General features: G+C 28.0%; 3 protein-coding genes across 4 annotated transcripts in view; 2 read left to right on the top strand and 1 right to left on the bottom strand.

Moving 5' to 3' along the window:
* The first annotated feature begins 9 nt into the window (after nucleotides 1-9).
* Nucleotides 10-3,497, top strand: LOC123300183 (leucine-rich repeat-containing protein 47-like). Its single transcript, XM_044882694.1, has 3 exons — nucleotides 10-674; nucleotides 1,579-2,300; nucleotides 2,809-3,497. The coding sequence occupies exons 1-3, from the start codon at nucleotides 53-55 to the stop codon at nucleotides 3,079-3,081; spliced, it is 1,617 nt and encodes a 538-aa protein (XP_044738629.1). The 5' UTR covers nucleotides 10-52; the 3' UTR covers nucleotides 3,082-3,497.
* A 1,790-nt stretch (nucleotides 3,498-5,287) lies between these two features.
* On the bottom strand, nucleotides 5,288-8,847 carry LOC123299706 (CDP-diacylglycerol--inositol 3-phosphatidyltransferase). Its single transcript, XM_044882015.1, has 4 exons — nucleotides 8,684-8,847; nucleotides 8,330-8,618; nucleotides 7,193-7,356; nucleotides 5,288-6,559 (listed from the first exon to the last, which is right to left on the bottom strand). Exons 1-4 carry the CDS (start codon nucleotides 8,724-8,726, stop codon nucleotides 6,402-6,404), a joined length of 654 nt encoding a protein of 217 aa, XP_044737950.1. The 5' UTR covers nucleotides 8,727-8,847; the 3' UTR covers nucleotides 5,288-6,401.
* A 168-nt stretch (nucleotides 8,848-9,015) lies between these two features.
* The window catches only part of LOC123299705 (probable serine/threonine-protein kinase DDB_G0282963), a 31,068-nt gene continuing 26,179 nt past the window's right edge, over nucleotides 9,016-13,904 (top strand). The window contains exon 1 of one of the 2 annotated variants that reach the window (XM_044882011.1): nucleotides 9,016-9,426. In XM_044882011.1, coding sequence (XP_044737946.1) covers nucleotides 9,289-9,426 — 138 coding nt within the window. In that variant the 5' untranslated portion in view covers nucleotides 9,016-9,288. Of the gene's footprint in view, nucleotides 9,427-10,102; nucleotides 10,456-13,904 lie in introns of those variants that run through there. The other variant, XM_044882014.1, reaches the window with a different exon arrangement.

Here is a 13,904-nt window from a genome sequence, read left to right on the forward strand (position 1 = left end):
AACCTAAAATAGATAGATGGTAGTTTTTTGTTTTTGAATAAAATTCGCAAATATGTCATCAACGTGGTCTGAAATTTCAAGTGTTCAGAAAGAAAATCGCCATGAACTTGTATTATCAGGATCAGAAATATCTGAACGAATTAAAACATCTGGATTAGACACATCAATTTATACTTTGAACGCTTTAAATTATTTAAACATAAGTGAAACATGTTTAGAAAGCATTTCAGATGATTTATCAAAGCTTATAAATCTTCAAACACTAGTATTACATTCAAATAAACTTGAAAAATTACCCAATTCAATAAAAAATTTGGTAAAATTAAAAACATTAGATGTATCACGTAATAGTATCCTAGAATTACCATCGGAAATTTCTGAGTTACAACAATTAAGTTCATTAAATGCTAGTTCGAATCAATTAACCACGATACCAACTTTATCGAAAAATGTAAAGTTATCTATTCTGGATTTAGCCAATAATAAAATTCAAAGTTTCCCAGATATTTGTTATAAAGAATTGGTACATTTAGCTGAACTTAAATTGAATAAAAATGAAATTGAAACTATACCTGGTAGTATTAAAAATTTATCGGCATTAAAAGTATTCGATATTTCTGAAAATAAATTGAGTGCTATACCGTACGAAGTTTACGAATGTTCCAAACTTAAAGGTATGTATTTTTTTCAAATTATATATATTAGAATCTGTAAATTTTTCATTAATGTATAAAAAAACGATAATTCGTACAGAATTTTGTCTTCAGCGTGAATACTTTTAAGATAAATTATTTGAAAACTAGCGTAAATGCTAAATTATCTGAAAACTAGCGTGATGATTAAATTATCTGTAAGCTGGTTGGTATCATTACCAATTGGTTGGGCTGAGTTGGTCGTTTATAGAGAAGTTGGTTCGGTTCTGAAGTTTTTTACCCCTTCCGTGCAAAAATGGGACACTATTACATCCGAAATAGTGTAGTCGTATCGTTTGATACGACCATCCGAAATTATGTTGAAGAGAACATATTATGAAAACTATGCATCAAATCTCAAATGAATACCTATATTTTTTGTTTAAATATGAAATACTTTCCTCAAAGATATGTCCTAAAACAGCGATTGTGCTTTTTGCTGTAAAACTTTCCATTATTCTGCGCTCATTCCTCTTAGTTTAGTCAACTGATTGGTTAATAAGCCGCGTTACCGTAGGAACAAACTCTGGTTAGCGTGCTGAGCAGAATTTCAGAAATCGCGTTAAAACATTAACGATATTCACGCTCTGATGAATTTAATGAACCAATAATTTCCCAAATAAAGTTCACAAATTTTAATTCGTTGTTGGATTGTGTATTGTTTCATTAAAATTCTTTTAGTGTTTGCAAAACTGGACTATCTCTCCATGGTGCCTTTTTGAAGCGAAAACTTTTTAATGATTAGCAAGAAAAAGCTTTTGAACTAGTTTTTTAAATTTTTAATGAATTTCCAATTCTTTATGAATAGTTTATGAAATACGGGCGACTACGAGACAATTGATTTTGTAGATAGTTACACTTTATTAAAATAATTATTTATTTACAGAATTGAATTTGAAAGAAAATCCACTAGCTGATAAACGTTTATCAAAACTTGTTGATCAATGTCGCACAAAACAGGTATTAGATTACGTGAAACAACATTGCTCAAAATCAGGAGATTCAAACGATGGCGCTTCAAAGGGTGGTAAAAAGGGTAAAAAATCCAACAATAAAAAATCAGATAACGATCAACGTAAATCTGAATCAGAAGATTCTAATCAGACAAAACCCATGCACAAAATAAATGTTTTGCACGTGAAAGATGATACACGCAACATAAAAATTTGTGACAAAGTGAAAAGTGTCCGGCCACATATTCTAGCATGTATTGTAACAAATTTAAATTTTAATGAGAATAGTTTTAAAAAATTCATACAAATTCAAACGAAATTGCACGATTCAGTATGTGATAAACGTAATGCAGCTACAATTGCTACACATGACTTAGATAAATTGTTACCAGGTGATTTATTATATACAGCGGAAGTACCAAATGATTTGAAAATTCAACCGTTAATGCGAAATAAAATTTATACTGGTGCTGAATTATTTGCACAGTTACAAACAGAAGCTGATAATTTACGGAAAGAGAAAAAACGTAATGTATACTCTGGTATACATCGATTTTTATATTTATTAGAAGGAAAACCTGTTTATCCTTGTTTAATGGATGGTGAAAATCGTGTTATTTCATTTCCTCCAATTACAAATAGTGATATAACCAAGGTTTGTATAATTCTTATCTAATTAGACCCCTGAAACTTAAATTTCTATACTTACCTAGCGACGTCGTACACCTTAAGTACTATCGAAATTCACCATTTTATTTTGCGCCACGCACTATGTTTCTTGTTTTTAAAACCCAACGCAAAAAGAGGTGCATTATAAATTTGACCGCTATGTGTGTCTGTCTGTGGCAATGTAGCTCTTAAACGAGTGAACTGATTTGAATGCGTTTGTTTATTTTATTTGAAAGCAGACACAAAAAGAGGGGTGTTATAAATTTAACGTATTTATCTGTGTACCTGTGTGATTGTGGTATGTAGCTCCTAAACGGATGAACCGACTTGATCGAGAGTGTTTTATAGCTAAGTTTGAAGAAAATTGGTTTAGCTTAGAGAGAGCTACAAGGAAAAAGCTTTATTTGTCCGGGTTTTTTTAAATTTTGAAAATTCTGCTGTAATTTTAATTTTATTCGAAGAGAAAATTATTTATAAAATTGTTTAATTTACAGATGTCAATTGACACCAAGTCAATGTTGATTGAAGTAACAAGTGCTGCATCTCAAGGAGTATGTCGAAAAGTATTAGATACATTATTGTATGAATTACTTTTCTTAGGTATCGGTGGAAATGTTGAAATTGAATCAGATACCAAAAACGTCTTTCATTTATTAAATATACAACAAATGAAAATTATTGATTTGGAAGGCAACATGAAAGCAGTTTATCCATCTCGTACTGACTTAGTTTACGATGATAAAAATTTATGTGTCAATCGAGAATAGTTACCTTTTCTTATGAATTTAATTTTTTTTTTAATATGATCCCACCACGCATGTGAAATGAATTTAATTTGTTTTTAAATAATTTTGTATATCAAGCGTGGATCAAGATAAAATCCTTATGTGGGGGCATTATGAATTTTTCATGAGTGTTCTTTGAGTTATTAATAATTTTATACTGATCTAGAACCTTTTGGTTTTTCCAATTTCATTCTGATTATTAACTGCTCATCGCTTGGAATGGGCAGTTACCTCCAGCCTCTGAATCCCCGCTTACATAATTCTTACCTTCTCAATGAAGTCATTTACTGGCTCTTAAGATTTGTTTCCATAAGCCATCTGCTCTTATATCGATTGTAAGATTATATTATGGTTAATTTTCCATGAGCAATCGGGAAAAAATTGATTGATTTTTAAAAGTAAATTATCATAAAAGATAAATACAAGAAATTAATTTTTCTTGTATTTAAGTGAAAATACTAAAATTTTCAATAATGTGAATTTTATTTTTGTTTAAAAAATAATTTTTAAATTTTACTTGTCTATACGAAAATTTACAATACATAAAATTTCACGTTCCTAATCTTTTATTGGCTACTTGAGAAAAAAAAATCCAAAAATAAACAATTTTAGGTATATTACTCTTTATGCCATAACATTTATTATGTCAAAAGAACTATTTCCTAATCCATGCGGGATTATATTGAATATTTTTTTAATTTATTTACACTGTATCAAACTTCAATCAAAACATTTCACGAGATTACTTCTTGCAACATTTTATTTGGAACCAGTATTACTCCATAATAAAATTCTAAATACGTACTAGCATGTCAATTATTTGATAATGGACCAAAAATCCAAATTTTGATATTCTCAAAAAAGTTAGATAAATAATTGAATATAAATTAAAAAATTCTTTGAAATAAGTAATTAGTTAATCGTGTTATGAATGGAGTTAACGAAATCAAACACTACTTGAAAATTTAACATGTCAATAGGATATTTTATTATATAACGCACATTTTTCATCAAATTTACAAGGAATGTAGGTCAAAATTTTTTAAACTTTCTTTTTTTTTTGTTTATCAATATGGTCGTAGATTAACCTTTCAGAGTGATCTTTCGCACCACAATCATTACTCTTATGATAAAAAGTGATGGCGGTAGGAAACTACGGAGATAGCCGAAGTATAACGAGCCATCCGAATTGAGGTTTTTTTTTAATTGATTTTAATGAAGTGATAAGAAAAACTCTCACAGCTCTTGTTTTTTTTTCTTTATATTTTGAGTTTTAAAAAAATTGTATTCACTATCCTCTAAAGGATGAAATTTAGTGGGGGTAAAAAAATTTTTAAGTTGTCATTCCATTTGAAATTTTGGAAAAAAAAGTTTTAAAATAAGCATAAGAGAATGTCTCTACGCAACCGTTATGAAAGATTAAAGAAAAATTATAAGTGTAGTGTACAAGCATTCAGTTTTTAAGATATTTTCCATATAAATTTTTGAAATTCGTATATTTACATATTTCTCTTAGAATTTTATTCGAATAATCATTTTACCGCCAGTGTTGAGCATGACATTTTAATTAATAGATTTTTAATGAATGGATATGACGGTAGTGACTGTATAACCTTACATGTAATTTTGCTAATTTTTAAATAAATATTATTCATTTAGTCTTTATGATTAAAGCTTGAATGTAATAATAAATGGAGAAAACTGGTAAAGAATAAGAAGTGACCTCTGAGAAGTGTATATAAACATTGTTTTACTACTAGACTTTTTGAGTAATCAGAATACAAAATACTACTCAAACAAGTTTTTAGAGAAAATAATTTGGTTTAAATAAAAAGTTAAAACGAATAATTTTTTAATTTATATATTTCATGAATTTTTACGAATTGCCAGTTATATTTAATAAAGTAAGCCATATTAAGGTATTTAAATTTGTTCGTAGTTTTATTTTTATATTTCCCTTATTTATGACTTGCCTTTTACACAGTCTATGACATAAAAATAATAATAGATCATTGAAAATCTGAATTTCTTTAAATATGGAATTACATCCATAAGTGTTTGTTTGATCTGAAACGATCATTACTAGTATTGACCTAATTCAGGTTGGAATTTTAGTAGATTTTTTGACACATATTTTAATTAGCATTTTTATATATCATTTTTAAATATTTAGTGAAGACAACAATTCGAATAAAATATTTATTTAAGGTAACAATTAAGCGTAATCATAAAAAAATAAAATTAATTTAAAATAACGTAGATAATATTTCGAGTTTTATTCCGAAACTAAATTTTCTAGAAACTGTCCACTCAATATTTTCACGAAACAAATCGCTAAAGGTCAGAGAGCAATATTTTTCAAAATCGATCTTTTGGTCCTTTAAAAATAACTAATTAACAGTAACCTGATTGCCACAGCCAGTATATTAATGACAATTCAATTGCAGATTGCAAAATAGCCAGCTTAGATTTTCTGGCTTTAATATCCAAGAAAAAGATAAAATATAAACATATTTTAGCGGTTGCCTTTCAGGCAGTAATGTAGGTTTTTTTATTCAGACACCCATACTTTTGAATCGAATTTGAACTGCTTTCCTTTACTATATTAGATTTGCTGACAGTACAAAGATAATTTCTGCTTTTTTATAATTTTAAGTCTCTGAAATCTAATTGACCTGCGTGTCTTCTATTTTTAGCATCATTTCTCTGCTAATAGAAAGATATTTTGTTCAGGTCCTCATATGCTAACGAGTAAACAGAAACAGCAATTTAAAATTTTTGTACAGTAACTATCAAACTTATTTTACTAATTCCTGAGTAATTGGAATTAAGTAACAAAATTTAACGTGAAATAATTTATGGACAGATTTTGAAAATAAAAACTAAAACATGTTTAAAAGCTAAGTGCAAAATTCGTATTAGTACTCAAATATATAAAAATAATATTTCAAAATTACAAATTTGTGATCAAGAATTACATGAAAATAACTCGTGACACTGGCCTCATTATTTTTATATAACAGGCGGATGATCGAACGTCAAAACGAGTCTAATTATTAATTAATCGATCACTCGCCTGTAGGTACATAGTTTGAATTATTTTAAAAGTGTTTAAAATTTTCAAACTTTTATAAATGCAATAAAATTAATTTGTTCTTCCAAAATTAAACTAAAAGTAACGAACTAAATAAAACATTGAATGTAAAAACTTATGCAAAACAGCTACTTTTGGAAAATAGGAGACACTGATGATGCTTTGGAATGACTAGCATTTTTTTATCATATTTTTAATGATCTTATTATTACTTTTGTTTGCCACGCAATGCAGCTCTTTCGTTTACGTCAATAATTGAAAGATTCATACATGCTACATATAAATGAAGCAATGAAATTAATGATTTCACAATAGCAACAGGAGCTGAAATATATGCTATTAGTTTATATAATCCAATTCCAGCAACTGAAAGTAAAAGAAAAACAATTTTTACTCGTATTCATAAAAAATAATTATTGAATCATAAATAGAAAAGAAAACTCTTTGTAATATTTATCGGTACGAGATTTGTTTCAAACAAAATTACTTAACTAGAAAAGTTTGTGTTAGAACATTCGAAGAAATTCAAAAATTTTGAAGTTATATTAAAAAAACTCGCGTTGGCGCTTATAACCTGATGGAAATACTTTATGAAATCCAATTTTCTTGCCTCTTTCACGTTAAGTCCAAATTAAGTTACAACAAAGCTTTCAAAAAAATTGGAGGAATTTAAGTAATAAATTTTTTATGTCTCCCTTTATAAAACGAAAAATAATGAAAAATTAATTGAATATAATACCAAAAAAAAAAAAAACTTATTAAATTCAACATCTCAGGTACTAAGGTTTTGAATTTGAAGCTTATGGAACTGATGCAACTCGATAAGCATACAATGGGTTTCACTGCCCATCTCGGGTTAACAGTTTCCAGCATACATGTTTATTCCTAATTTGTTATTAGAAAAAAGATTTTCCAGTAAAACTCGTACATTACAGACTGTCTTCTTCTATTTTATGTTAGACTAAATAATATTATAAAGTTATCAAAACTATAACTTACTAAGAGGTCCTTCTGTAAAATGAATTAAATATAAAGCAGCATAAAAAGCTTCATTTCCTGCGCACATGAAAAATAATACTGGTCTTGATGTATAATAAATGCTCATTATAGCATTTTCCGACATATCAATAAATTTATGAGATGTCTTTCCTTGTAATAATGAACTAAAAATTAACAATAAGAAATTATTTACATTTTTATAAACTGATCAAAATGGATTGAGTTTATTGTTAGGATCTCTATAAATATAAGACGAGGTTACTGATCCTTTATGAACTAGGTGCAAATTAAAGTTTATGCGGAGAAAACACGGATGCGACTTTTTTGAGATTAGGATTGCAAATCAGTTTTACTTTACAACCGGAATGAAACTTCGAATAGCCATGAATAATTTCATCTCTTTACGATCGACTCAACTATTTCCATCCTCAATCTTACGCCCTACACATACAATTGAGTTTTGGATTACAAACCCATTAGGATCTAGTTTGGAACCAGTCGATTTTCATGGCTATTTGTTTGGAAATTTCTTTTTTGTTGGATATTTACAACAAAAAGTATCAGGCGACAAATCAAAGGTCAAAGTTTTAACATTCTAGAGCTCAATATTTGCCTGAAGAAAAAAAATTCTCTGCAGTTTTATATTAAGATGCAACTAGACTCCATACAATGGCAAGGGTGAAAATGATCGCAAAAACGAGAGATGTAACCGGTAGGATATCGTTAGACAGGTCTTTAAAAGCCTATAAAATGTTTTTTCTTAGGTAAATATTTTGTCAGATATATACTTAATTTTTATTTTCAAACGTTGTTTTACTGATTTTGTCGCGAAATTCTAAAAGATTTTAGAAGTAATGTGAAGGTGAATAGTTTTTTTGACTACTTTATCCGTAGATTGTTTACATGAAATATGGATAAATTTTTTAAATTTCGTGAAGCTAATTATCATAGGAAGTAGGCACCTTAAAAAACAAAACATTGTCTACAATTGCGGTGATAGGTTGAAATAAAAAATTGACTAGGTAAGAAATGTTTTATAACTTCTTTCTTATCAATTCCGGGCAATAAATGAATTATAGTATTAAACCATAAATCTATCAACTATTTTTAATCGTCTATATTAAACTTTGAACCTACGTATGGAGATAAATCCAATGACACGCAATATCAATACACATAGATAAATGGAACAACAACATGTATTTTGGGTAAAAATATCCCAAAACTGCACACAAAATCATTGTACCACAACGATCTGTTAACTGATCTAAAATACCACCAAATTTGGTACTTTGATTATAATATCTTGCTGCATGACCATCGAATGCGTCTAATAACGCACTCACCACATAACACCAAGTAGCGATTATATAATTCGTTGGCATAAAATAAAAAGAAATAATTGCTAAAATAACTCGAGCGTAGCCTGTAATCAATAATTTTGATGTAAAAAAAAGTACAGGAATATTTTTAATTTTATTTATATCTTACCGATCAAGTTTGGCACGAAAAGAAATATATTTTCAGAAGTCATTGTTGAATTTTAACAACCCAAGTACTATGGAAATTAAATGGTTGTTTCGTGTATATGTTAATAAATAAATTGGATTATCTAATTACAAGACCAATATTTTTAAATATATTGACAATTTCTGACAGATAAATGTATTAAATAAACTGATAAAAACAGGAAAGTAATGTTAAATTAAATTATATCTAAAGAAACAATGAATAGAAAAAGATGGGTATTGAAACGTATGTGGTTGTTCATATCATACGATTTATTGTAAGCTTGAGCTATTCTAGCAAAAGAGTGCGTCACCTGTCATCTGCAAATTTTTATAAGTTCTGTTAAATGGCCGTTCCCAAGTTGAAAGAAATAAGACAACACATCCTTTAAAAATGTAATAAATGTATAATTAAAAATATAACCCCCTCGTACATAACAAAAAAACATTCAGTTTAATGTGAAAATATGTGTGAAATAAAAACAATGTTCCGTTTTAAATAAGAATTGGTTGAAGAATTAGTGTCGATTTCAGTGCACCACATAATAATTCAATCGTTTCTGTCAGCAACTGTATTTGTGCTCTAAAATGGTACCGTCCCCAGAACAACACAATGAACCAAAAGCACCTGATAAAAATGACATTCAAAAAACAAAATTGACGGATTTACAGAAGCATGAGGCAAGATTTAAAAATATCCCAAAATCGAACTCTACTGATTCACAGGTACATTTTTGTATATGACTTTGGTATTTTGCAAACATTTCATTATTACTTATTCATTGCATTTAAAAATGTGTATTTATTAGTTTTATCATTTTTTTGAACTCAAAATTAGTCAATAAGATTTTTTTCAAAAAAAAGTCTTATTCCGACATTCTACAGGTAAATGTCTGGTCCCATAAATTGTGCTAAATTTTGTTCCCAAATATAGTATGGAATAGCTTTAAATGGAATTTAGGTAAATTTTCTAAAATATATAAGAGCATTGTTTATTTATATAATTCATTGTATTTAGACAAAGACTGAATTTATTTCGATTTCTTCTGTTTATTTTAGTTAAAATTTTTTAGAAGTATCAATTTACACTAGCGCCACACATTGTCGATATCATGTAGTACTTTGAACACAATGGCGACTCCCTGTAACTTCATCGGGGATGAGACAAACGTGTTTAAAAAATAATGTTATTTTTTCAAATACAAGTTTTTCATTGATTTCATTAATTTTTCAAATAATTTATTAATATAAAACAGTTGATTTTTATATACTTCAAAAATTATTAAATATATTTTGATATACTTTTGTGATAATACTTTGTAAAATGACTTGTGATTTTGATACTAAAGTTTAATCGTAAGACTTAATTGTTTTAAAAAGGATTCGGAATATTTATTTTTGTAATATTTAAGTTCAAATCTTTGTTGTAATATTATGAAATGTCATAAACAGTGTTTAGAAAATTTCTTTCGTGATAAAGTGATAAGCAAACACCGCCCTCCTTTTATCAAACTGTACTTGTAGTGTTGGAAGTTCGAAGAGCCGGTATTACGTCACGTGTTTCGTTTTTTTAACACCCTTAAAATGTTTACCCTTCCGTGTTTGTTATCCAAAAAATTCTGATGGATTTACTGTCAATGTTGTATTAGTTTTCATTCATTTTCTAACTGTGTTTATATTTCGTTTCAAACTGTTATTTTATTATTAGTGAAATAATTTTAGTGTTTTTTTGAACTCAACAGCTGTATTATTTAGGTAGGTCATTCCTAATTTAGGTAAATATTTACGCAAATAGTCTGCTTTCAATTCTTACGCTACATTGTACAATATGGATTGCATGATATTGCATTAATGTTCAACTGAACTTAAATGGATTCCAAGTTACGGTTTGAATCAGTTTTCAAAAAAATTTTTGATTTTATCGATAAAATATATATCAAATAGTAAAAATAATGACTTCACACAAATTTATAATTGTATTTTTTTTAGCAATTAAAAAGGCGTGATTTTTATTAAATTATAAATTACAAATATCATCGAGGCTGGTTGATTATTAAAACAATTTCTTATCGCAGTTTTTTATTTTATGTTTTTAAAACATTTTATCAAAAAACGTCTAACGTAGTGTAATTATTCATGTAAAATATAGCAGTAAAATTTGAAATTTTTGCGTAGACTGGGTTCTGAAAGGTGCTGAGTATGCAAAATATGAGAAACAGATATATCTGTTGACTACTTTTTAGAAATTTGTATTCGTTACCATTAAATCTCTTTTCGGATTTCAATAACGTCTTAATTTAGTCAAAAGTCTCTCAGGAACTTACAGATTGAGTAACAAATTAGGCACATCAACAGATTTCGGCCCTCATATTTTGCAAACTCAATTCTTTCCAGAAGCTGCTCTTTAGAAAAATGTTTATAAAATTGTTCATATAAGTTGTTTGTAAAGTGACTTAAAGACTCCCCCTGAACTAAATAATTTCTGCTTAAGCCACTTATCTCTAAGGCTTTTAATTTCAAAGTTCAAGTCCCATATTTTTTGAATACTCTGCATACAGGTATAGTCTGTTAGCGAGTTGTTTTTACACACTATTGCAGGAATGGCGAGCCTATACGTATATCAACATGCTAGTTTTTCTTAAGAAATGTTTAAAGAGACCATAAACGTGGCGTCAAATAATTTTCAAATTGTTTCTAAGTGAGCCTTTAATGTTATTCATCTCTGAAAATAGTGACCTTTGTAATCGATGGCGTGCCCAAAATATTGTGTCGCGGGCCAATGGTTTGCCATCCCTGCAATAGTGTATATGTCACCGTAATATTGTAATTTCGGTCAGATTATAAACTAACCAGTAAAATTGTAAATTTTGCTTCCAAAAATGGGCAAAAAACCACCCCAACCCGTTCTAATTCTACCCAGACTAACTAAACATAACGAAATGAGTTTATTTTCGTTAATAGGTGTTGAGTTAGCGGTAGTTCGGTTGGTTTTTTGTACCAGCTTACAATCTGACGGAAATTACAATATTACGTTGACATATACACTATTTGAACTAAGTAGAAAAAGATAGTTTTATTATTACAACGTAATATGCTCGAGCTATGATTTACAATGAGCTAACGTGTTTAAAAATTGTGCAATGCCCTCCTTGACCTTAAATAAATATACAGGTCGTTCAAAAATAATTGTACGAAGATACAGCAACGACTTCAAAATCGCGCTGTAAAAAGTATGCAAAAAAGAAAATTTGTTCATCTGAAATTGTAATTATAAGTAAAATCGACATTACAGGGGGGACTAATCTTTAGAAAATTTTTTAATCTTGGAGGTCCCCTAATGGTAATAACTATACTTATAATAACAATTTCAGGTGAGAATATTTTCTTGTTTCATACTTTTTAGAGCGTAATTTTGTAGTCGCCGGTGTTTTTTTTATCTTACCAAATGAGTTTCAGTTATTTGTAATACCCTGTACAAGTGTGTCAAATTAAATTCGAAAGGTAATAATAGAGACTAATTTTATATCCTTACAAAGTGAATTTTCTATAAATGATTCTTTTTTGGCATTACAAAAGGCGTCTTTGTGTCTGGTATGATTTCAGCCCACAATAATTGTATTTTCTTATTATATTGATTCACATAGTTTTTGTGACTGTGTTTATTACTTTTGTTCAAGGTTATTATCGCTCATCATCTTTGTTATAAAATTTTAAAAGTTAAAAATAATTACATATCTATAAGGTCATGCGTAAAATAATTGTCCAAATGACTTAGATTTTTTTTATTTAGTGTGGCAGCTAACAACGTATCATACGATTGTGAAATTAGAATGAATTGTTGAAAATAAGAATGTTAATGTGGGTTGTATTTTACGAAGCTTGGCACACGTGATTTCGTTAACTGATAAATTTGTTATTATATGATGTGATGAACCAACAGAGACTATTCATGTTTGTATTGTAACCTTTGGCTCACCCTGTATACTGGGATCACATAAGCATAAAACAGAGCGATTATCAAAGAAAAAAATTTTCGGGGCTAAACGTCTACGAATCATTAGTAAAATATAAGGATGGATTTTTTTTGACTTCTAGTTGAGACATAGTTACATAAATACCACGATACTCAAAATAAAATTAGATATTAAGAAATTTTATTTAAAAAATATAATTAAAAAACATACAACAGACATTTCGTTAAATATTGATATTTCGATTACAACGCAACCATCGTCAGTAGCTAAAATTCATATAACACATTACAAACATTTTTTACAAAATTAAAAACAAATTTGTAAAATATTACCAACAAATTACAGTAACACTTAAAGATGTAATTTGTTGGTAATGTTTTGTAAAAAATGTTTGTGATGTGTTATATGAATAAATTTAGCTACTGACGATGGTTGCGTTGCTATCGAAATATCGATATTTAACAAAATGTAAGTTTGATGAATGATTTTTAATTATATTTTTTAAATAATATAATAATTTCTGAACATACAATTTTAATTTTTTTTTTTCGATTATCTTGGCATTTATTACAGTAACTATTAGTAAAAAAAACTTTTTTCTATTCGTAATAATAAAATTTTCTTTTGTCACGACTGATTTTTTTTCTTTAATAAAATCAATTTTTAATTACAAGCGTTCTTTTAACATTTAATTATGCATTGCATAATAAGTAAAATTGTGTAATAGTGAAGCTACGAGTCTATAAGAATTTGCCAACACTTTCTGTGTTTTTTTTCATTTGAAGGTTGGTTTAATCGGGTTGATTTTTTCTTGTGTTTGATGAAAATTCACTGTTTATATTATATTTGAATAAAATTGAATTTTAAATAACTCTGATGATCGAATTGAAAATCAAGGTCATTATTGAACACACTGCTTAGATTATTTTAAATCTTATAAATTTGTTAAATTGTTGAAAATGTTCATATGTGTCTTGAAAGCTCATTGAGTCACTATTTCTTTTGGTTTTGGTCAATCTGGTTGCAGTACACGAAATATTTACGTTTACTAAAACTGTCGGATTGTTTTAGCTAAGTAACCATAATATTTATTTGATTCGTAACACCACTAATGTATTCAATGCAATAATGAATTGAAATTAGTATTTTAACATCTAAAAGAATGAATTTAATGTTCTTTTTTAAAACTCGTTAATTAGTATACTGATTGAAGCGTAAAATTTTGTTCTA

This window comes from Chrysoperla carnea, chromosome 5 (assembly GCF_905475395.1).
Source record: "Chrysoperla carnea chromosome 5, inChrCarn1.1, whole genome shotgun sequence".
NCBI classification, from domain to species: domain Eukaryota; kingdom Metazoa; phylum Arthropoda; class Insecta; order Neuroptera; family Chrysopidae; genus Chrysoperla; species Chrysoperla carnea.

Coding starts and splice junctions, on each gene's coding strand:
- LOC123300183 (XM_044882694.1), top strand. CDS start 53: ATGTCATCAACGTGGTCTGAAATTTCAAGTGTTCAGAAAGAAAATCGC. Junction 675..1,578: donor CGAATGTTCCAAACTTAAAG/GTATGTATTTTT, acceptor ATTTATTTACAG/AATTGAATTTGAAAGAAAAT. Junction 2,301..2,808: donor CAAATAGTGATATAACCAAG/GTTTGTATAATT, acceptor TTTAATTTACAG/ATGTCAATTGACACCAAGTC.
- LOC123299706 (XM_044882015.1), bottom strand. CDS start 8,726: ATGACTTCTGAAAATATATTTCTTTTCGTGCCAAACTTGATCG. Junction 8,619..8,683: donor TTTCGTGCCAAACTTGATCG/GTAAGATATAAA, acceptor TATTGATTACAG/GCTACGCTCGAGTTATTTTA. Junction 6,560..7,192: donor TTTTACAGAAGGACCTCTTA/GTAAGTTATAGT, acceptor TTTTACTTTCAG/TTGCTGGAATTGGATTATAT.